Source organism: Micropterus salmoides, unplaced genomic scaffold, assembly GCF_014851395.1.
Source record: "Micropterus salmoides isolate LMB-PRFRI ecotype aquatic unplaced genomic scaffold, ASM1485139v1 Ms_hic_scaffold_4192, whole genome shotgun sequence".
Lineage (NCBI taxonomy): Eukaryota > Metazoa > Chordata > Actinopteri > Centrarchiformes > Centrarchidae > Micropterus > Micropterus salmoides.
The window spans coordinates 1-24,277 of record NW_024043587.1 but is presented as its reverse complement, the minus strand read 5'-3'; the positions used below and the strand labels follow the sequence as shown (position 1 = coordinate 24,277).

The following is a 24,277-nucleotide window of genomic DNA, read 5'->3' as shown; positions in this document are numbered from 1 at the left end:
GTGAGTGTGATGAAGGTGATGAGTGTGATGAAGGTGATGAGTGTGAGTGAGTGTGAGTGAGTGTGATGAAGGTGATGAGTGTGATGAAGGTGATGAGTGTGATGAAGGTGATGAGTGTGAGTGAGTGTGAGTGAGTGTGATGAAGGTGATGAGTGTGATGAAGGTGATGAGTGTGAGTGAGTGTGAGTGAGTGTGATGAAGGTGATGAGTGTGATGAAGGTGATGAGTGTGATGAAGGTGATGAGTGTGAGTGAGTGTGAGTGAGTGTGATGAAGGTGATGAGTGTGAGTGAGTGTGATGAAGGTGATGAGTGTGAGTGAGTGTGATGAAGGTGATGAGTGTGATGAAGGTGATGAGGGTGAGTGAGTGTGATGAAGGTGATGAGTGTGAGTGAGTGTGATGAAGGTGATGAGTGTGATGAAGGTGATGAGTGTGAGTGAGTGTGAGTGAGTGTGATGAAGGTGATGAAGGTGACGGGGGTCCTTCACTCTGATCAGCTGTTTATTACAGCACCTGAAACCCAGTGGATCAGGTACTACCCCTCCACCTGAAGGAGAACCCAGTGGAAATGTCAGAACATTAAACAGAGTATGTGAAGGTTTAAACACTTCATGTGCAGATATTTAAACTGTTTATTCGTTGAGATCCAACAATTTAACCGTTTTCACAAATACAGCCGTGTTCGTACATTTCACCTCTGTGGTTAAGGTGCGATTCATTTTAGTGTGTTCATCGTAAGTTCAGTATACAGTATAGACTGCTAATGAATAAATAAAGCTTCCCACTGGGTTAGGGCCACAAAATCAGTTCAGGTTGGACAGAACAGCCGTGTAGTTTCTATGGGCTGCTGTCAGGACGCCAGACTTCCTGGAGACAGCGAGCAGATTTAAGCTCAATCATTAATGAGCAAAAAAATTTACTGTCTTCAGTAAATTTAATAGCAGTAATGTTGTTTTTCTTCTGGCGGTGGCAGGTGTACTTTCCACCTTTGATCCGAGTGTCACCATAAAAGATAATCTTATCACAGATAAAAGCCCAACAATAAAAGTAAATAAATAACGAATAATAAAACATGCGTTTCATTGATCCTCCCTGCAGCGCACAAACAGAACCAGCTGGGTGGCCGTTAATGTGGTGGGGGACAGGCGTGTTGGACAGGGGTGTTGGGGGACAGGCGTGTTGGACAGGCGTGTTTGGGGACAGGCGGTGGTGGGGGACAGGCTTGGTCGGGGACAGGCGTGGTGGGGGACAGGCGTGGTTGGGGACAGGTGTGGTTGGGGGACAGGCATGTTGGACAGGCGTGGTCGGGGGACAGGCGTGGTTGGGGGACAGGCATGTTGGACAGGCGTGGTTGGGGACAGGCGTGGTCGGGGACAGGCGTGGTTGGGGGACAGGCATGTTGGACAGCGTGGTTGGGGGACAGGCGTGGTCGGGGACAGCGTGGTTGGGGGACAGGCATGTTGGACAGGCGTGGTTGGGGGACAGGCGTGGTTGGGGGACAGGCATGTTGGACAGGCGTGGTTGGGGGACAGGCATGTTGGACAGGCGTGGTTGGGGGACAGGCGTGTTTGGGGACAGGTGTGGTTGGGGGACAGGCATGTTGGACAGGCGTGGTTGGGGGACAGGCGTGTTTGGGGACAGGGTGGTTGGGGACAGGCATGTTGGACAGGCGTGGTCGGGGACAGGTGTGTTGGGGAACAGGCTTGTTTGGGGACAGGTGTGGTTGGGGGACAGGCATGTTGGACAGGCGTGGTCGGGGACAGGTGTGGTTGGGGAACAGGCTGTTTGGGGACAGGTGTGGTTGGGGACAGGCATGTTGGACAGGCGTGGTCGGGGACAGGTGTGGTTGGGGAACAGGCTTGTTTGGGGACAGGTGTGGTTGGGGGACAGGCATGTTGGACAGGCGTGGTTGGGGGACAGGCGTGGTTGGTGGACAGGCATGTTGGACAGGCGTGGTTGGGGGACAGGGATGAAGGAGAGACAGCCCTCTGGTCACTATGATGATGATGATGTTTGTTTTCAGAAGCGTCTGTGTTTGGAGGCGGAGCTCCGGTCGGACGAGTGTCCAATGGAAACATCCCACAGTGTCCCTGTGTCCGATCATCAACCAGAGCAACAGGTGAGGGTCCCGGTCCCGATGTCGGTCCTTTCAGACCTCGACACAGTCGCTCCGAGTTTCAGGTGTGTGGGTGTAAAGCTGTTGCCTTGGTAACCTGTTAACGTGTGTTGGTGCAGGTTGCTGCGGTCCGACCCAGAGCGGCTCTGCTCTGCTGTCCCAGGTGTCTGGCAGGAGAGCCGGTGAGTGGGGGGGGGGTGACCACGGCAACTACCTGCTGTAGTAATGTTGAGCGTCATGTAGACCCTGACCCAGCCTGACCTCATCCTCCTGTTCTTCCTGCAGGGTCACATCAACCACATCATGGGCCTGTGATCCAGCACCCCCCACAGGAGGAGGACGGGGGGGAGGGGCCCCCGGCAGCTTCTCATTTCCATCCAATGAAGTCCAATCAGGTGCTTGCGTGTCCGATCATTACATCCGTCAGCGTCTCGATTCACTCCCAACGTTTGTGCTTCCCGACCTTTCAGCCGCGCCTCACGGCCTTCCTCAGCTGTTTGTACAGTTGCCATGGAGATGGTTTAGTTGCCATCACATGACCTCAACATGGACTTCGTTGGTGCGTTAAAGGACCCCGCGACGTCTGAGCTTTCTTCTTCAGCTGAAGCTTAAATCACCGGCCACTATATACTGATCTCCCAGCAACCCGTTCACCGCGTCAATGTTAGCTCCGCCCCTCACAACTTCCTACCTGCCGTCTGATTGGTTCACACCCCGTCCCACCTGAAGGCAGCGGTGCAGTCAGTTTAATAACAGAACTACTAATCAGTGACTCAGCTGTGACCTCGTGAGGCGTTCACTTGGGCTGGGAAATATAACAGTGATATTTATCGCAATCTAATTTTTTTCAGTAACAAGTTTTTAATAAAAGGTTTGATTCATTTGAATCACGAACGAATCAGCACTTAATTTTTCTACTAAGAAATGAATTTTGTTGAAAAGGGACTGAAAAAGATTTGAGTGTATTTGTTGTGGACGTTCTGCCTCGGATCTGTGGATCTACCGTCTGTTGGGAGCAGGAAGAAAAGTTTAAACCACGTTAACGTTCGCTGCCTTTAAACTGAAGGATCCCACGTTGATCCTGTATTTATTGATAAATGTGAAGTTTTTTATTGTGATTTCCTTTCTGGCCTACGCTCTTTAACAGCAGATGGCTCCATCGGCGCTCGCCACGCTTGTCGGGTTCCTGAATGTTTCCTCCCCTAAAAACTCTAAAGGGCTTTTATGATGAAAGGAATGAAAAGGGAAATAAATTCGTCTTCCGGTTTGTAGTTTTATATTTTTATGAGGCAGATTTTATATTTGAAGCAGTTTTTAATTAATCTGACTGGATGTAAACTTCTTAAGAATCTATTTTTGATGACATCATTTCCTGCTTTGGTGCTGGCCAATCAGAGCGCAGCATTTGTACGCAGACTGATTTCAAAATAAAAGCTTTGACTGATGAACTTTGTGTTTGAAACTTTATTGAGCTTCTTCAGTCGGAACAAAAGTCAGAAGGTGAAATCAAATTAAAGAGGAACTCCTGAAGCCCCGCCCTCCTCAGCTGTCAATCACAGCCAGGTGAGGTCTGGCTCTCTTGGCTGTCGGAGCATCACCTGTTCAGGTAAAGCAGAAGAAAGAACACCTGGAATCAGAGAGACAGCACGTGTTGGTCACAGCGTTAAAGACAGCGTGTAGCGAGAACACGGGAACCTACAGCGCTCAGATGCAGGCTCCGCCTCCAGCTGGCAGGACCAATCCCTGCGGTTCTTCATGGTGGAAATGATGCCGCTGGCCGTCTTCCTGGTTTCTGTCAACAAACAGAGGTGTGAACTTACCTGCTCAGGTGTGTCTGTGGTCAGGGTGACCGAGTCAGGTGTCGGGAGTTCAGGGCGAGTTCAGGGCCGACAAAACATAGCGAAACAGGTGGTGCCCCGAACCCAGGTAACTGAACCGACACCCGACTCCCCAACCGGACCCGATCACCAGGTTACACCTGAGCAGGTCCCGTCGTGGCCTCAGGCTGCTCGGACAGCAGACGTCATACACAGCTGTAGTACTTCAGGTAGTACTCAGTATTTACCTGCATGTAGTACGACAGATCGACAGGTGGAGGAAACTGCTTCTTTAGCGTCTCCGTCTGACAGACCGAATAGCGACCCTCTGAGGACCCGGATCAGGAGAACAACGGGACACACGCTCTAAACTCTTTCAGTAATCTCAGACTCTGATTAAGTGAACAGTCCTCAGATCCAGGAGCAGAGCTTCTGTTGGAAAGCAGCGTGGTTGTCAGTCTGGGTCCTTGCTCTTTGACCACGGGGCCTTGAGGGGCCCGAGGTGTTGGGAAAGGATACAGGTTGGTGATGTCGTGGGGCCCTCTGAGCTCCAGAGGCTGGGGGGGGGGGACACAGGGACAGTTATTGATGGTTACAGGTGAGCTGCTGATACCTGATGGGCGGACTGATCACAGACCTGTTCCGCTGCGCTGGACAGGATCACGTTCTGAAAGACAAACACAGAGACTTCAGGCTCCGCCCCCAACATCACCACAGCTACAGGAAGTCTGCTGGGACAAAAAGGACCAACCTTCCCTTTACAGGTCTCCATCAGAGACACGGCGTTAGCGATGGTGTAGCGCCGCATCGTGGCGTCTCTGATGGCCGCAGAGTACGAGACCTCAAACGCCACGCCCCTGTCTATCGCCTGAACACACACACACACAGGAGAGGCTAATGTACCACAGTCACGCACTCGAACACGTCGTACGTACTCGTAGGATGACGGCTCTCACCCCGTTAACCGGCGCCCTCTTGAAGAAGAAGGGAAGCTTCTCCGTCACCGAGACGCAGATGATGTCAGCGTCATACACCATACAGGCAGTCTGCACGCACAGTACACACAGAGTACAAACACAATACACTGTAAGAAGTTTTCAGGTCCTTCAGTAGAAGTATCTAAAACAAATACTCTGTTTAAGTCCTGCATTTAAAATGTACTTATTATCAGTAAAAGTACACATACGTGTATTTATAATATACTGGATTATTGTTTATTTAGTGTGTAAAATGTGTAGCTTGGATACATGTATGTAGTATGAAGTAGTATAATGTGGCAGTACTCAAGTAAAGAAACAGTATCTGAAGCTTGTACTTGAGTAAATGTGATGTTTGGTGTGAACTCACGTGGAAGAGTTTCTCTGTGGTCGGCTGGACGGCGAGGAGGTCGAAGGCCTGAAGCTCCGGAGTGTTCCTCTGAACGCACACGCAGAAAGACAGAGAGAGACAGAGACACACAGAGAGACAGAGACATGCAGAGAGACAGACACACAGAGACACGCAGAGAGACAGAGACAGAGATACGCAGAGAGACAGAGAGAGAGAGACAGGGGACACACAGAGAGACAGAGACACGCAGAGAGACAGACACACAGAGAGAGACACGCAGAGAGACAGAGAGAGAGACACACAGAGACAGAGATACGCAGAGAGACAGAGATACGCAGAGAGAGACAGGGGACACACAGACAGTCAGCAGAAAATGTATTTTAACATGTCTGTTCACGTGTACTTTGTATGTTACACACCCTTGTGTTACTGTGTCTCTCTCTGTGTGTCTGTCTCTCTCTGTTACTGTCTCTCTGTGTCTCTCTCTCTGTGTTACTGTGTCTCTCTCTGTCTCTGTGTCTCTCTTTGTGTCTCTGTGTCTCTCTCTCCCTCTCTCTGTGTCTGTGTGTGTCTCTGCCTCTCTCTGTGTTACTGTGTCTCTCTGTGTTTCTCTGTGTTGCTGTGTCTCTCTGTGTGTCTCTCTCTCTGTTACTGTCTCTCTGTGTCTCTCTCTCTGTGTTATTGTGTGTCTCTCTCTCTGTGTTACTGTGTCTCTCTGTGTCTCTCTCTGTGTTAGTGTCTCTCTGTGTCTCTCTCTGTGTTACTGTGTCTCTCTGTGTGTCTCTCTCTCTGTTACTGTCTCTCTGTGTTATTGTGTGTCTCTCTCTCTGTGTTACTGTGTCTCTCTGTGTCTCTCTCTCTGCGTTATTGTGTGTCTCTCTCTGTTTTGCTGTGTCTCTCTGTGTGTCTCTCTCTCTGTGATACTGTGTCTCTCTGTGTCTCTCTCTCTGCGTTATTGTGTGTCTCTCTCTGTTTTGCTGTGTCTCTCTGTGTGTCTCTCTCTCTGTGATACTGTGTCTCTCTGTGTCTCTCTCTCTGTGCGTCTCTCTGTGCGTGTTTATGGAGAGAATAATCTGATTGGACATCAATAAACTGAGACTTACAAAGTGACTGGGGTCTGACATCACAACGGTCAGCCTGTTGAGCACTCTGATTGGTCGGGAGCGACCCTGTCAGGACAGACAGATGTTAACACAACAACAAGACTAACAGCCCCTCCCCCCCTCCCCTCATCTACCTGTACGACAGGAAGCTGATGGATCAGCTCGTTGATCGGCGTCGGGGCGGGAACCTCCTGCAGACAGGAAGTCAACAGAGTTACACAATAAAAGCATCGATTATCATAGGTTCATATGTAGCTTTATTGTCACACATGCACAAGTACACAGTGAAATTTGTTTCTATTGGAGCAAGCCTCCGGGCCGCAGCTATATTCAGCGCCGCCACTCGCTTTCCAGAAAAGAATTAATGCAGACAGCAACATAGTATCCATGACTTAACAACATACAATACATAATAATACACAAGACAACACACATTACATGCGGTCACATGGTGGGATTTTTTGAGGTGACGTGAGGAAGAGAAATAAAGAGGGCAGTTTCAAGGCAGTCATTTCGAGGGGGTGGGGGGAGGGTGTATGGTGTGAGTAAGATAATGAGTCAGTGTTTGTGAAGTATGAGGCTTCAGACTGACTATGTTGTTAACAAAAGTTCAGTTCATTGGCCTTGTCCTTGAGGAGAGATAAACCAGTGCGCAGAAGATAGGAAGGCCAGCTGCAAGTTGTTTTCCCGCTGGGGTGGAGGAGGGGAGGGAAATAATTTTTAATCCAATTTAGGTTTATTCGGTAACATTTATCCGGATCAGTGTCCTTCAATCGCTCTCATCCTCAGCGTCAGATACCGGCTGCAGCTCTGAGGCGTTGTGGTTTCTGCCATTTGTGTCTGAACTGTTTTCCGGCGTGTTCCTGAACGCAGCGCAGCAGGTGCGCACACTCACCTGTTTCTCTTTGGCTGTTGGGTCGAACACGTAGTTGATGGCGACTGTGGAGAAGCCGACTGCAGGAGGAGGACACAGGAAACTACAGGTCACAACCACTGATCACCGCGGGTCATTTCACTTTGAGCTGCACCAACACACTCATTCCTTATTTAACTATTTCCATGTTTTAATATTCTCAAATACATTTCAGCTTTATGTCATTAAACTGCTGTTTGTTGTTTCGTCAGTGTCTCCCACTGGCTCTTATTTCTTTGAATTATGTTTTTAATTTTAATTCTATTTATACCAAAAAACAAGGAAACTTTAAATACAGAGACTTTTGAACTGAGTCTGGTGTGCGGGTTCGTTGTCTCCGCCTCTCAGACCATTTGGACCCTCATAACTAAAGTACACATTAATAAATCTGCTACATGGTAATTAACCAGCTGTTATTCATTCTGTTTAATCAGCTGCTTAAAGAATTAAGTGAACAACAGATCACCACATCCTTCAAGCTCCGAGCTAAGTCCCGATGCTAGCTGAGTTAGCGTCGCGGCTCCGCAGCAGCCGAACCTCCGCTGCTAAAGCCACGTTTTTAGAGTTGGACCGAGAGACTCACGGTGCGCCGCCGTCTGAACCAGACTCTGCAGGCGGCTCTTATCTGCCGTGTAGCGCAGGTTTAGATCCATAAACACAGACATGTTGCTGCTGCTGCTGCTGCTGCCCGACACGCGTGGAGCCGAACGGCCTGCTGGGAACTGCAGTCCTTCCTGATAAGCGGCTGTAGGCGGCTGGGAAGTGAAAACCTGGATATCCTGTCTTTAAATCAAAGTGTTGAACAACAAAGCTGCTTGTTGCTCTGAAGCGTGGAAATGTTCTTCTATAACACGTTAACTCTGCTCTGGTTAATGTCACGTGTCAGGAGTTATTGTAGTGACATCTTTTTATTCTGGATGCGAATTCTTATTAAACAAAGGTCCGTGTTTTAATGCTGACACTGTCATTACTGTGGAAACACCTCAAATAGCAGCCAATAAAAAGGTTTATTAAGAAAACACTGATCATCGGCGACTCTTCTTTTCTGTTGTTTCCTGCAGGGGGCAGAAATCCATCTGCTGCAGAATAACAGCGAAGAAGAAGAACTCCAGACTCCGTGTGAGGAAGAAAAGCAGCCGCAGGTATCACGCGCACACACACACACAGTATGTACGGAGTCTATAAAGTACACGTTAAAACACGCAGTATATAAAGTACACGTTAAAACACGCAGTACTGAACGGGCCGTCCCCTTCTGCCTGCCTCGCGCTGTTTTCCGATGCGTGTTTATTCTAACCATTACAGTAACATCGTGTCGCAGCACATTTCAAAATAAAAGTGAACTTCTACTGAACATAATGCAATTGATGTGGCAGAAACGATTGAATAAATAATTAAATGCTTAAGACACCACAAGTATCTAAAGAAAATATTACATTCTCACAGAAAGCTTACTACATTCAGCCAAGATTCAAACTCATGTAAAAAGAAAACCTTCTGTTTCCACTGACTCATTTCACTTCACAGTGACGGCAGACCACCTCAGGGAGGCCCTCTGTCAATATCAGAGCTATCTGATGTAGGTTTTTCAAGTTACAGCCCTTGAAAATGTCTAATATTTTCACTATTTGCCAAGATTTAAATTGACGTAAAAAGGAAACTTCCTGTTTCAACTTTTAACAACTCTAGTTTAGTGCCCTTTCACAGGGGCCGATGTGAAGCCAACCTGCGCTTTTTGTTCAAAATGTGGTCTCACATTTGATTCACATACAGCAGTGGACGGCAAGACGCAGCCCATAGGCCAAATTAAAGCTATCAGTGCAAGACTTTTACATCGATTACTCTTGGTGCTCAAACGCGGTCAAGATGGATGTATGTATGTAGGCTATTTATGTAGCCTATATATTGATTTATTTTAATTAATCTATTACCATATTTTCATATAGGCCTACACTTAAATATGTGTTGTGTGTGTATCACTTTTATTTTGAAATGTGCTGCGACACGATGTTACTGTAATGGTTAGAATAAACACGCATCGCAAAACAGCGCGAGGGCTGGCTGGACAGTTGTATAGAAGTGGAGGCATGACTGCGGTACTGATTGTGGACCCGGACGCTGTGATGTGATGTCATCATGTGATTCAGCAGAAGGTTATTGACTGTCTGGTGTCCCGCCGGTGGCTCGGTATCTGCTGCAGCCGGACTCTGAGGTTCTGGTGGAAGGACAGGAAGTGAGACCTGGAGATTCATGTGTTCATCTAAAACTAGTTTGTCAGGGTCGTGAACGGAAAACAAAAGGCGTCTGGAGTGCAGGGTTTCTGATCCACATTGTTGTCTCTTCTCTTGACTGATCTCGCGAGGCCGCTTTACTATAAGGGTCTGGCTGCAGCCTGTAGACCGGGGGCCAGTAAAACCCAAAACCTACGATGGGCCAATGGAGGACCGTGACGTCATGTTGATCTGGGTCAAAGTTCATTAGAAAAGAAGCGGCGTTAGAGATTGTAGTCCTTCATTAGTGCCTGTTTAGAGCTGACTAACTGCACAGCCATGCTGCTGACTGGCTACATGCTGTTGGCTAAATAACAATAATGAAAATGATTTTATCCGTACAGAGGACAGCTGTTGTTGCGATTTGGCGCTATATAAATAAAACTGAATTGAATACCAAGGGCCACAGGGCTGTGAAGAGACACGTCACGATATCAGGTTCACGAGACGAACAGATCCTTAAAGCAGCGTGTTAAAGATCTCCTCAGTGCCGAGACATGAGCGGGGGGGATTTAGATCTTTAAACACTTCCACACATTCAATGTAGGGTGGAAATGTTTTTATTTATGTAAAAGGAAACACAGAATTCAGCACTTTAGATTTCAAAATCTATAAATCAGAATGTAAACGAGAGCAGCTCTCAGATCTGTTTCTCCTGTAACGTCGTCTCTGCTGAGTCATGATTTAGACTTCAGGCAGAGGACGGGAAACCGGGCCGGACAGAAACTGTGACAAGAAGCTGTTAAAGTTCCTGCTGCACGTTTTGGCTCATTTTATAATCAGCAGCTTAACTTCCTTTTTTTGGACGATGCACATTTGTTTCTTCTATATTTTAATTGCACTGCCTGTTTTCAAATAAACCTTTAAAGGCATTTTCATTTGTTCTTTAACTGCAAGCTGCATTTCAAAACATTTTTTAACAAATTATGATTTAAAAAAGTGGTGATGTCCCCAGTGTCCCCAGTCTTCCCAGCGTCCCCAGTCTTCCCAGCGTCCCCAGTCTTCCCAGTGTCCCCAGTCTTCCCAGTCTTCCCAGCGTCCCCAGTCTTCCCAGTGTCCCCAGTTTTCGCAGTGTCCCCAGTGTCTCCAGCGACCCGTGTCCCCAGTGTCCCCGGTGTAAATGACACCTATGGAGCCTACAGACACTTCACAGAAGTTAGACACAGACGTTCAGTCATCTTATTTGTTCAGTCATGTTATACGTCATGACGTGCTGACGTATTGCGGTAAGCGTGTCGACTCATTTCCGTTTCCGGTGCTTGTGTGTTGGTACCGTGTTGTGCTGCTCTCGCTAAATAACAGTTACATTTGTTTGATTACAGCGGCCAACTGTTCGCTAAACACTTATTCTTTACAGTAATTTTGCCTAAGCACTCACAGTTCTTTCCATCTTTTAGTGACTGCTGTTCAATCTCATAGTTGTTCTAAAGTTTTGGTAACTGACGCTACAGTACTTTAGCTTAGCCGTTAGCGACTTTAGCTTAGCAGCTAGCGATGGCTTCTCCTTCTCCCTCTCTCTCTCCTACTTTCTCCTGCTCGGTGTGTCAGATGTTTAGTTACTCCTCTGCCTCCTTTAGCGGTAATGGTACATGTAATAAGTGTAGTTTATTTATAGACATGGAGGCGAGGCTCAGTGAGTTAGAAGTCCGGCTCCGCACCCTGGTAGATCAGTCTTTAGCTACTGTAGCTAGCCAGTCCCCGGTAGTCGGTGCGGAACGGCCTGAGTTAGCCTCTGGTAGCCGTCCTCCGGCATCCCCTGTGCAGCCAGGAAAGGGGGGCTGGGTGACTGTCCGAAGGAGGAATAGTAAGCATTCAAAGTCCACGGGGCATCATCAACCTGTTCACGTTTCTAACAGATTTTCCCCACTCAGCGACACACCCGCTGAGAAACCAACTCTGATCATTGGCAGCTCCATTTTGAGAAACGTGAATTTAGCGAAGCCAGCGGCCATAGTTAAGTGCATCCCTGGGGCCAGAGCGGGCGACATTGAGTCTTATTTGAAACTGCTGGCTAAGGATAAACGTAAATACAGTAAGATTGTTATTCACGTCGGCGGTAATGACTCCCGGTTACGCCAATCGGAGGTCACTAAGATTAATGTTGAGTCGGTGTGTACATATGCAAAAACAATGTCGGACACCGTAGTTTTCTCTGGACCCCTGCCAAATCTGACCAGTGATGACATGTATAGCCGCATGTCGTCATTCCGCCGCTGGTTGTCGAGGTGGTGTCCAGCAAACGATGTGGGCTTTGTTGATCATTGGCAGACTTTCTGGGGAAGACCTGGTCTGATCCGGAGAGACGGCATCCATCCCACTTGGGAAGGAGCAGCTCTCATTTCTAGAAATCTGGCCAAGTTTATTAGTGGACCAAATCCATGACAACCCAGAGTTGAGACCAGGAGGCAGAGTCGCAGTTTAACACACTTCTCTGCCCTTCTTTTTCAGCAGTTACCCACCCAAAACCCTACGCAGAGTCGCAGTCTAACACACTTCTCTGCTCCTCCATTTCAGGAGTTACTTAGTGAAAACCTATAGTGACGGTGTCTGTCCCCCGACCATCGAAATTATTTAAAAAGGTAAACAGAAGAGGAGCTGTGCATAAAAACCTCATAAAAATTAAAACCACAAGAGCAATAGTGCAAACGAATAGGAGAGTTAAATGTGGACTCTTAAACATCAGATCTCTCTCTTCTAAAGGTGTACTAGTAAATGAACTAATATCAGATTATGATATTGATTTATTTGGTCTTACTGAAACCTGGCTGGGTGATGGAGAATATGTTAGCCTAAATGAATCCACCCCTCCCAGTCATATTAATACTCACATTCCTCGAGGCACAGGCCGAGGAGGTGGAGTTGCAGCTATCTTCGACTCTAGCCTATAATCAGCTCTAAACCTAAACTAAACTATAACTCATTTGAAAGTCTTGTTCTTAGTCTTTCGCACCCAAGTTGGAAATCACTGCAACCAATTCTTTTTGTTATAGTGTACCGAGCACCTGGCCCGTATTCTGAATTCTTATCTGAATTTGCAGAGTTTTTGTCAACTTTAGTCCTTAAAACGGACAAAGTTATTATTGTAGGGGATTTTAATATTCATGTAGATGTTGAGAATGACAGCTTCAGTACTGCGTTTATCTCTTTGTTAGATTCCATCGGCTTCTCTCAGAGTGTTCATGAACCGACTCACTGTTTTAACCACACCCTGACCTTGTTTTGGTGTATGGTATTGAAATTGAACATTTAGTGGTGTTCCCACAGAATCCCTCTTTATCCGACCACTGTTTGATAACTTTTGAGTTTGTATTGCTGAACTACTCGCCATTGGGCAAAAATTTCTATACAAGATGTCTGTCTGATAGTGCTATAGCTAAATTTAAGGATGCGATTCCATCAGCTCTAAATACATTATCTAGTCACAAAGTAACGGAGGACTCCTATGCTAATTTCAGTCCCTCCCAAATCGATCATCTTGTTGATAGTGCTGCTGGCTCGCTGCGAATGACACTCGACTCTGTAGCCCCTCTAAAACAACTAACACAACTTCTCCCCTTTCTTAACACAACTTCTCCCCTTTCTGGTAGTCTTGTGCTTTCTCGTCCCTCTCCTCTCTCCTCCTATCACTTCCTGCAGGTTTTCTGGCTCTGGAGCTGTGGAGTCTGGATCTGTGGCTGCGGGTCGCCTGCTGCCCCCGTGTTCCTGCTCGACACCCTCTACTGCAACGACTATTGTTGCTAGTCTTATTGTTATTATAATCATTAACATTACGATGGTTACCATTAACACTATTATAAATATCTGTACCATTTTTCATTTAGTTTATAGCAACATTACCTTCGCTGTCTGTACCTCTGTGTGTATATTGTGTAGGCTGCCTCCCTCCCCTCTCTCTCTCCTTACATCCCTCTCTCTCTCTCTCTCTCTTTTCTCTCTCTCTCTCTTTCACTCTCTTCTCTCTCTCTTTCTCTCTCTCTCTCTCTCTCACCCCAACCGGTCGAGGCAGATGGCCGCCCACCCTGAGCCATGGTTCTGCTCGAGGTTTCTGCCTCTTAAAAGGAAGTTTTTCCTTGCCTCTGTCGCCTAGTGCTTGCTCTTGGTGGGAACTGTTGGGCTTCTGTAAATATCATCACAGAGTACGGTCTAGACCTGCTCTTTTATGAAAAGCGCTGTGAGATAACTGTTGTTGTGATTTGGCGCTATATAAATAAAATTGAATTGAAAAATTGAATTAAAAAAGAAAATACTAAAACAAAGACGGTTAGCTCCATGGTATAATACTGAAACTCGCAAATTAAAGCAAATATCACGGAAACTTGAGAAGAATTGGCGTTCCACCAAAGTGGAAAATTCTCGTTTAATTTGGCAAGATAGTCTTAAAACTTATAGGAAGGCCCTCCGTAATGCCAGAGCAGCGTACTACTCGTCATTAATAGAGGAAAATAGGAACAACCCCAGGTTTCTTTTCAGCACTGTAGCCAGGCTGACAGAGAGTCACAGCTCTATTGAGCCAAGTATTCCCATAGCTCTCAGTAGTTACGACTTCATGAGCTTCTTTAATGATAAAATTCTAGCTATTAGAGACAAAATTCACCAAGACCTGCCCTCAATTGGCACCGACTTATCTCTTAACTCAGGAACCTTAGAAACAGCTGTAGAACCAGATACATGTTTAGACTGTTTTGCTTCCCTCAATCTTTACCAACTAACTTCAATAATTTCTTCATCTAAACCATCAACCTGCCTCTTAGACCCCATCCCGACTAGGCTGCTTAAAGATGTTTTACCCTTAGTCAGCACCTCTATACTAGATATGATCAATCTATCTTTATCAACAGGCTATGTACCACAGTACTTTAAAGTAGCTGTAATTAAACCTCTTCTGAAAAAGCCCAAACTTGATCCGGATGTTTTAAACTATAGACCTATATCTAACCTTCCATTTCTCTCTAAGGTTCTGGAGAAAGCAGTTGCTAAACAGCTGTGTGACTTTCTACAGAGCAATAGTTTATTTGAGGATTTTCAGTCAGGATTTAGAGCTCATCATAGCACAGAGACAGCACTGGTGAAAATTACTAATGACCTCCTTATTGCATCAGACAAAGGACTTGTCTCTGTACTGGTTTTATTAGATCTTAGTGCTGCATTTGATACCATTGACCATCAGATCCTATTGCAGAGACTGGAATATTTCATTGGCATTAAAGGAACCGCTCTAAGCTGGTTTAAGTCCTATTTATCAGATCGATTTCAGTTTGTACATGTTAACGATGAGTCCTCCATGCACGCCAAAGTTACTCATGGAGTTCCTCAAGGATCTGTCCTTGGACCAATCCTCTTCACTTTATATATGCTTCCTTTAGGCAATATTATCAGGAAACATTCCATAAGCTTTCATTGTTATGCAGATGATACTCAGTTATATCTATCGATCAAGCCAGATGAAACTCATCAGTTAGCTAAACTTCAAATGTGCCTTCAGGATGTTAAAACCTGGATGACCTGTAATTTTCTATGTTAAACTCAGATAAAACTGAAGTTATTGTTCTGGGGCCTAAGCACCTCCGTGACGCATTATCTAAAGATATAGTTTCCCTGGATGGCATCGCCTTGGCCTCCAGCACCACTGTGAGGAATCTTGGAGTTATCTTTGATCAGGACATGTCGTTTAAGTCCACATTAAGCAAATTTCAAGGACCGCCTTTTTTCACCTACGTAATATTGCGAAAATCAGGAACATCCTGTCTAAAAATGATGCAGAAAAACTAGTCCATGCATTTGTTACTTCTAGGCTGGATTACTGCAATTCCTTATTATCAGGCTGCTCGAAAAAGTCCATTAAGACTCTTCAGCTGATCCAGAATGCTGCAGCACGTGTTCTGACAGGAACCAGGAAAAGAGATCACATTTCTCCTGTTTTAGCTTCTTTGCATTGGCTTCCAGTAAAATCCAGAATAGAATTTAAAATCATTCTTCTTACCTACAAAGCTCTTAATGGTCAGGCACCATCTTATCTTAAAGAGCTCATAGTACCTTACTACCCCACCAGAGCACTGCGCTCCCAGAATGCAGGGTTACTTGTGGTTCCTAGAGTCTCCAAAAGTAGACTAGGAGCCAGAGCGTTCAGCTATCAAGCTCCTCTCCTGTGGAACCAGGTTCCAGTTTGGGTTCAGGAGGCAGACACCATCTCCACATTTAAGAGTAGGCTTAAGACTTTCCTCTTTGATAAAGCTTATAGTTAGGGCTGGCTCAGGTAGTCCTGAACCATCCCTTAGTTATGCTGCTATAGGCCTAGACTGCCGGGGGATTTCCCATGATGCACTGAGCTCCTCTCTCCTCTACTTTCTCTCCCTCTGTATGCAACCTTATCCCATTATTGCATGTTACTAACACAACTTCTCCCCTTTCTGGTAGTCTTGTGCTTTCTCGTCCCTCTCCTCTCTCCTCCTATCACTTCCTGCAGGTTTTCTGGCTCTGGAGCTGTGGAGTCTGGATCTGTGGCTGCGGGTCACCTGCTGCCCCCGTGTTCCTGCTCGACACCCTCTACTGCAACGACTATTGTTGCTAGTCTTATTGTTATTATAATCATTAACATTACGATGGTTACCATTAACACTATTATAAATATCTGTACCATTTTTCATTTAGTTTATAGCAACATTACCTTCGCTGTCTGTACCTCTGTGTGTATATTGTGTAGGCTGCCTCCCTCCCCTCTCTCTCTCCTTACATCCCTCTCTCTCTCTCTCTCTCTCTCTCTCTCTCTCTTTCTCTCTCTCTCTCTCTCTCTCTCTCTCTCACCCCAACCGGTCGAGGCAGATGGCCGCCCACCCTGAGCCATGGTTCTGCTCGAGGTTTCTGCCTCTTAAAAGGAAGTTTTTCCTTGCCTCTGTCGCCTAGTGCTTGCTCTTGGTGGGAACTGTTGGGCTTCTGTAAATATCATCACAGAGTACGGTCTAGACCTGCTCTTTTATGAAAAGCGCTGCGAGATAACTGTTGTTGTGATTTGGCGCTATATAAATAAAATTGAATTGAATTGAATTGAATTGAATTATTTCTGTGTCACACGATGGCAGCTGAAAACTAGAGTGTCTCCTGAACCTGAAGGGAACCAGATCAGTTGATTTCCCTCTGTGGTGCCACCATGGATCCATAATTCTGGTTAAGTAGTCGCACAGGTACTTTGGAGCATCGCTGCGAACAGTCCTGTGAGTCGGACACATGTTGATCTGTGAACGTAGCTCAGCCCCTTAAAGCTGATGAACTGGGCGGGAAGAAGAAGGTTAAAGACCAGCTGCTCCGGTGTGTTGCTGCGTTTTAGGGGTCCCAGGTGTATCTGTAGAGTAGTAACACTGTGGACGGCCCAGACGCCATCATTTATTTCTTCATGTAGTCGCTGAGGGACACGGTCCTGATGATGGATCAGTCCTGAGCAGTAACGTGTTGCTGGAACTTTAACATTATTACTTTCCTCAGCAACTAGTAGAGGAAGGGATTACTAGTTCTAAAACAGCAATATTACAGTTACTAAACCAGTTCACGCTGCGTTACTGCGTGACCTGAACGCCACTTGTTTGTGTCCTTGACGTGTTTGCACGACTGCACTGCAGGTCAGGGACAGTTCATGTCCAGATCTGGACCTTATGTTGTTCAAGTCAGCTGTTAGCCAAAAAGCTAAAGGGAGAAAGAAGGAGGGAGAGAGGCGTTGTTTTTCCATCACTGTGTCAGTCTGACATGCAAAGAACTGTTAGACTGTGCGAGCAGCAAAAAGTTTCCTCCGTATGAACTATGCTGGTACGATGCATCGCTAAACTAACAAACATCTGAAGCCTTGTCGGTGCCACCGTGGTTTGAACCAACATGTTTCCAGGTGTGTTTGTGTGACTCTCACAGCAGGAAACTCACAAAACGTCGTCATATTCTGCCTAAATGTGTCAGCTGTGATTGACATTATTATAGTAACTTATTTTTTAGGCTTTTTATATCATAGTCGTACCGACAATAACAAGAAAATCAACAATAGTATTAATGAAAACAACAATATAAATAATATTTAACCTACCATAACTGTCTGTAACTTAGAAGAAAAAATGAAGACCTATTAGCGATTACAAGATATTTAGTAAAATAGGTTTAATCTGCAAGTAGCTTCATGTCAACACTTTAACACTGTTATGAATCCGTTGGCTGCATCTAGGTCTTGAGAACAGCTCAGTGCGAGAAGTGTCTGAGCTTACGCATGTTCTCTTTTGAGCTCTCGACTTATCTTTGTTATAAAGGCAACGAAAGCTCTCAGGGATTTATTCATTACAGTACTTTCATGGATTTTATGCTGTCCCTTTTGATATTTATGTTTGTAATGAAGACTAGAGAACAGCCATCTTCCTCAGAGGTCTGGAAATGCATACATTATGGTAATATTAAAAGTCTTGTATTTACATTCTCCATTTTATCCTTTAACCTTTGTACTGGGTGACTAATATTAAATGAAGGTATTGTGAAGAGATGGGTCATCTGTGAGAAAAACACCTGCTGTTTGGAGACGGTCTACAGAATAAATGCAACCCCACCCATGACCCTTTCTTCTCTGAGGGAGTTTTAACAAGTCTAAATTATAATGAAATCGTCTTTTTAGGAGATCTTAATTGGAACTGGCTTTTGCCAATGTCTCAATCATTTTAAATCATTTTGTGATTCTTTTAATCTCTTTCAGATTGTGAATAGCCCCACCAGACCAAACCTACAACATCCAGAAAAATCATCCCTAATTGATCTTATTCTTACAAATGCCCCTCACAAATACTCCTGTGCCTCTGTTTTTGCAAATGATAGAAGTGATCATTGTCTTATAGCATCTGTAAGGAACACAAAAATGGTTGAAATTTCGGCGTTTACGTAATTTATGCACTGTAAAAATCCGTAATGCCAAATCTGCCTATTTCCTTTCTGAAACATCCAAAAATTTAAATAACCCTCTCAAGATCTGGAAAACAATCAAATTATTAACTGAAGCAAAAACAGATACAGAAGTTACGTCTTGTATTGTTGCTGATGACAAAAAATCATTGACAAAAATGAAATTCTCAATAGTTTTAATAAGCACTTCATTGCTGCTAGCTCCCTTTATGAAACATTACATAATCCAATTTCCAACTCTCCCACTGTATGTCCTGTTTATCAGTCACTGTCAGCTCAACCATTTCATTTCAAGACTGTAACTGTACCAGAAGTAAGGAAGGCCTGGAAAGTTCTAGATCCACAAAAACCATCAGGTCCAGATGATATATGATATATAAGGTGATATATTTTTTACATGCATTCAACCTCCCAGTGTCTTCATGCTTTGGACACCGTGTTTCATGGAGCCTTGAGATTCATCACAAACTTAAAATCTCTCACTCATCACTGTTTGCTGTATTCTCGGGTCGGGTGGTTCTCCCTCTCCACTCCACAATGCGTTGGATGCATTGGCATCTTTTTATTTATAAGGCAGTATTAGGACTTCTTCCTCCTTATCTGAACACTTACATCCTCCTGAGGCCTGCAGGGACATATCACCTTTTTATTGACTGTCCCTAAAGCCCGCACCGACTTTGGCAAAAAGGATTTTAATTTTGCAGCACCATCTGCATGGAATCAGCTTCAGAATGAACTACAGTTGAAGGAGTTGGTCTCACTTTATTCTTTTAAAGGCTTTTTAAAGGACCTTGCAGAAAGGCAGTCTGTCTGCCACTGTTTTTAAATTGATTTAGGACCCAGTTTTTTGTTGTTTTATGATGTCATTCTTGTTTGAATATGATGAGTGAAAGTATGTATATATATTTACCTGTAAGTGTCTCTGTATCTGTTTGTAACCACGCTGCTGCCACTTGCCAGGACACTCTTGTAAAAGAGATTTTTAATCTCAAGGAGTTTTTTATCCTGGTTAAATAAAGGTTTGAATGAATGAATGAATTACCCGAGAAATACATTTAAAGTACTTTTACAACTACATTTAAAAATATCTTCACCTTAAATATGTTTGTACAGCAGGATTTTCTAACATTCCCTGCTGAAACACATTACATCCACCTCCTAACGCTGCATCTTCTGCTATCGTGTGAACTAAGCTTCTAACCACAGGTCAGCAGCTGTAGTTCGAACTATGCAACTTAACAACAGTTGGTGCGAACGTTCGTCGGTTTTGGGGAACACCTGTGTGGCTTAACAATGGTTCGCACCATGTGAGTTACCAACTTAGATACCTTCATAGTTCGAACGAGGGTTTTGGGAAACAGTTTCGTCTCAGCTGCATAGTTCCAACCAAGGAAGTTGCTACCGTAGTTAGCAACCATGCTTTTGGGAAACGCAGCCCAGGGCAGTGTGGAGACATAATAATAACTTCCAGCCTTTAGCTAAGCTAATGGTTGTCTTCATTTCTCAGAATTTGACCTTTTAAAATGTTCTGACTGTGATGTGCTAACATAAAATCCAAAGATATGAAGTGAACGTTTCTGTTTACTTTTAGTCCAGTCCAGTGCAGACCGGTTCGGACCGTTGATTCAGAGAGCCATGTTGAGATCTCTGAAGATCCTCCTCTCTGCCTTAACATCTCCGCCGACCCGCTGCTGCTCAGGCTTCGTCTCCAAGATCAGGTTCAGTAACTCAGAGACCCGATGGATTGATACACCGATTGATTGATTGACTGATTGACCCGTCCTTTCAGGTACGTGAACAGGCTGAAGCAGGATGATGAGGCGTGTGCTGCAGCGCTGCAGAGCAGTCGCATTTTCCTGTTCCACCGCCTGTCGCCTCTGCTGCAACGCACCGAGCAGGGAACCTTCAGACCAGCAGCACTGAACTTCACAGGTACAGAAGCTCAGAACCACTGGTACAGAAACAGAGGTACAGGTCAGAGAGCCCCAGGTACAGAACCTCAGAACCACTGGTACAGAAACAGAGGTACAGGTCAGAGAGCCCAAGGTACAGAACCTCAGAACCACTGGTACAGAAACAGAGGTACAGGTCAGAGAGCCCCAGGTACAGAACCTCGGAACCACTGGTACAGAAACAGAGGTACAGGTCAGAGAGCCCCAGGTACAGGACCTCAGAACCGCAGGTACAGAAACAGAGGTACAGGTCAGAGAGCCCCAGGTACAGAACCTCAGAACCACTGGTACAGAAACAGAGGTACAGGTCAGAGAGCCCAAGGTACAGGACCTCAGAACCGCAGGTACCGAACCACAGATATAGGTCAGAGAACCCAATGTACAGAACTTCAGAAGCCCAGGTACAGAATGCTAGGTACAAGTCAGAAATCCCCAGGTACAGAACCCCAGGTACAGAACCTCAGAACCACAGGTACAGAACCACAGGTACAGGTCAGAGAACCCCAGGAGGATAACCACAAATGTGCTCCTCATTGAAACCTTCCTGGTGCACATGTGAGTTCTGTGCTTTGTGTGTTCCAGACGTGCAGGCGATCCTGGAGAGACTCGGTGCAGACAGAATCCTGCTGAAGGAGTCTGCTCTGATAGGCTGCTCTGACCAGAACCAGGCTCAGTTCTGTCTGGATGTCGGTAAGAACACATTAAACACATAATACTCTGTGTTACATTGAAAAGACTATGAACTCTGTACTGTGTAGAGAGGCCCTGAATGCATCAGTCCAGACTGACCGGTTCTGGTGTTCTGGTTCTGGTTTGGTTCTGTAGGAGAGCTGAATCAGGCAGCAGTAGAGGAAGCTTGTGAAGGAAACTTATTGATCTGAGGAAAGCTTTCTTTCTCTTGACGGGAGCAGAGGCGCCTCTAGTGGCCAAGGTGATCGCACCTAGATATTTTTCCATTATGGGTCAGCCCTAATGATGATGATGATGATGATGAAGCGGCCTCTTTAGATCATCATCCCCTTTTGTGTACTGCAGGGTCAGGCTCTGCTGCGCTGGCATCAGACCAACGGCTTCTGCAGCGCCACGGGCCGGCCGACCCACCGCAACCAGGCAGGAAGTCAGAGGGTCTGCAGCAGCTCCGGCATTGTCTACTACCCCAAGGTAACCAGAACCAGGTCTAATCCAGATCTAAACCACCTCCAATCAGAATTTATCGTTGAAGCTCTGTGAACACGTGCAGCGCCTCCCAGACGGGAGGAGCTGGAACAGGTTGTGTCCAGTTGTGACGGGTCTGCAGTTATGTTTCCTGACTCTGAACATCCAAGTCCAGACTGGAGGGCAGGTTGAGTCCTGACTGGAGGGCAGGTTGAGTCCAGACTGGAGGGCAGGTTGAGTCCAGACTGGAGGGCAGGTTGAGTCCAGACTGGAGGGCAGGTTGAGTCCTGACTTGAGGGCAGGTTGAGTCCTGACTGGAGGGCAGGTTGAGTCCAGACTGGAGGGCAGGTTGAGTCCTGACTGGAGGGCAGGTTGAGTCCTGACTGGAGGGCAGGTTGAGTCCTGACTTGAGGGCAGGTTGAGTCCTGACTTGAGGGCAGGTTGAGTCCAGACTGGAGGGCAGGTTGAGTCCTGACTGGAGGGCAGGTTGAGTCCTGACTTGAGGGCAGGTTGAGTCCAGACTGAGGGCAGGTTGAGTCCAGACTGGAGGGCAGGTTGAGTCCAGACTTGAGGGCAGGTTGAGTCCAGACTGGAGGGCAGGTTGAGTCCAGACTGGAGGGCAGGTTGAGTCCTGACTTGAGGGCAGGTTGAGTCCTGACTTGAGGGCAGGTTGAGTCCAGACTGGAGGGCAGGTTGAGTCCAGACTGGAGGGCAGGTTGAGTCCAGACTGGAGGGCAGGTTGAGTCCAGACTGGAGGGCAGGTTGAGTCCTGACTGGAGGGCAGGTTGAGTCCAGACTGGAGGGCAGGTTGAGTCCTGACTGGAGGGCAGGTTGAGTCCAGACTGTCGATTGTAGTGTATTCCTGTTGATGTAGTGATATTTCAGCATCCAGGTCATAGTTATCCAAAGAAGGTTGAGGTCAAGGGCAACTGGACTTGGTTGAAGATACAACTGTGTACATTCATCCTAAAGCAAATCATGGTTCGGCATCTAGTATTTTATGTGATATGGTGCAAAAACTTCAGAACATCTCACCTGAAGCAGCCAATTTTATTCTTGGAGATTTTAATCATGTGGTTTTTAAGTCTTTAACAAATTTTTTCAGTTGTTACTTGTTCAACCAGGCAGAACAAGCCATTGGACCTTGTTATGGGACTGTAAGGGAGCATATAAATCAGTACCCTTGCCTGCTCTAGTTCTGCTGACCACAATTGTGTACTACTGCTTCCTACATATAAATCTGGTGAAAAGAGAAAAAATTCAGATTGGGAGATGTTTAAAGACTCTTGTAAGGACATTGATGAACTCACTGATGTGGTCTTCTTATGTACTTTTTGTGAGAATATGATTAACCACCAAAAAGATTAAGGTTTACCCAAATACTAAACCATGGATGTCTAAAGCAGTTAAGTCTAGCTTACAGAAGAAGATGCTGTTTACAATCAAGGAGGGACATTAGAAAGAAAAGTAGCAAAAAAGGAGGTTAAAGTGGAAATTCTAAAGGCTAAACAAAGGTATAAATGTAAAATAGAGAATAAACTGGCTGAGAAGAATTGCTTCAGCATGGTCGGGTTGAAAACTATTGTCGGATACAGCAAAGTGTGAATCGAGCTAATATTGTCATAGATGGTTTCAGTTCAAATAGCGAGCTTGCCAATGCTCTTAATAATTTTATTTGAGATTTGATCAGTTTGATTTTAAAGATGAAGTTGATGAATTGAGATGTAATTAAAGACAATCACCTCATCCTGGACCAGGGAGCAGTTGAAAAATCATTTTTTTTACAGAAGTTAAATAGGAGTCCTGGTCCAGACAATATTTGCGTCAAACTACTGAAACACTGTGCAGGACAACTAAGTTATCTTCCATGATATTTTTAATATGTCTTTATATCTACAACATGTACCTAAACTGTGAAGCAGGCTATTATTATCCGGTTCCTAAAAGCAATAGTCCCAAGGTTTTAAATGACCTCAGGCCAGTTGCCCTCACTTCGCTTGTAATGAAATCCTTTGAAAAGCTTGTGAAGATGGAGATTGTGAGGCAAACTGAGCAAGCCCTAGATCCTATGCAGTTTGCTTATAGGGCACATAGAGGAGTTGAGGAGGCTACAATTACTCTACTCACTTAGAAGGGAGAAAGACGCATGCCAGACTGGTTTGTTGATTTTCCTCAGCTTTAACACTATCCAACCTCACATTTTAGCCAAAAGACTAATAGAGCATTTTAGCCTCAGCAAGAATTTGGTGGGTTGGATATGGATTTTTGATAACAGAACACAGAGGGTGAGAGTAAATGGCATTTTGTCAAATTTACTGTGTACATCAACTGGCTCACCACAGGGCTGTGTTCTTTCACCCTTATTTATATTTTGGTACAAACATGTGCCAAAGCATGTATACAAACAGAACGATACTGAAATATGCTGATGACACAGTTATTGTGAGTCTGTTAAATGATGGTGTATCTGGTCACGGTCCTATATTGAAGAGTTTGTCTCCTGGTGTTACAAATCCTTTGGAGTTAAATATAGAAAAAACAAAAGACATGATCATAGATTTTAGAAACAGTGCTTCTAATTACTCTACGGTCATCAAAGACCAGGCGGTGGATTGTGTAGAAAGCTGCAAATATCTTGGACTGTCATAGACTCAAATTGACTTTCGAAAAAAATGTGAGTCTGTATGTAAAAAGGGTCACCAGCGT

At 45.4% G+C, this 24,277-nt stretch overlaps 2 protein-coding genes and 1 pseudogene across 2 annotated transcripts; 1 reads left to right on the top strand and 2 right to left on the bottom strand.

Moving 5' to 3' along the window:
• Window positions 1-1,107: 1,107 nt before the first annotated feature.
• LOC119887479 (vegetative cell wall protein gp1-like) lies at window positions 1,108-1,941 on the bottom strand (the record flags this gene model as incomplete). The annotated part of the gene is made up of 1 exon (XM_038698270.1): window positions 1,108-1,941. A coding segment is annotated over exon 1 (834 nt), but the record flags the coding sequence as incomplete, so codon positions are not given.
• A 1,621-nt stretch (window positions 1,942-3,562) lies between these two features.
• Window positions 3,563-8,183, bottom strand: LOC119887480 (ribonuclease P protein subunit p30-like). The gene is made up of 12 exons (XM_038698271.1): window positions 7,862-8,183; window positions 7,261-7,319; window positions 6,500-6,556; window positions 6,366-6,431; window positions 5,281-5,349; window positions 4,890-4,979; window positions 4,685-4,801; window positions 4,571-4,600; window positions 4,453-4,490; window positions 4,182-4,261; window positions 3,816-3,908; window positions 3,563-3,714 (listed from the first exon to the last, which is right to left on the bottom strand). The coding sequence occupies exons 1-12, from the start codon at window positions 7,941-7,943 to the stop codon at window positions 3,659-3,661; spliced, it is 837 nt and encodes a 278-aa protein (XP_038554199.1). The 5' UTR covers window positions 7,944-8,183; the 3' UTR covers window positions 3,563-3,658.
• Window positions 7,228-21,646, top strand: LOC119887478 (annotated as a pseudogene).
• Window positions 21,647-24,277: the final 2,631 nt, after the last annotated feature.

Bases quoted from the DNA above. Each gene is read 5' to 3' on its own strand.
- LOC119887480 (XM_038698271.1), bottom strand. From the start codon at position 7,943: ATGTCTGTGTTTATGGATCTAAACCTGCGCTACACGGCAGATAAGAGC. The intron at 4,262-4,452 runs GTATCCTTTCCC...CCGGGTCCTCAG, and splicing joins CCCCACGACATCACCAACCT to AGGGTCGCTATTCGGTCTGT. The intron at 3,715-3,815 runs GTAGGTTCCCGT...TTACCTGAACAG, and splicing joins GGAGCCTGCATCTGAGCGCT to GTGATGCTCCGACAGCCAAG.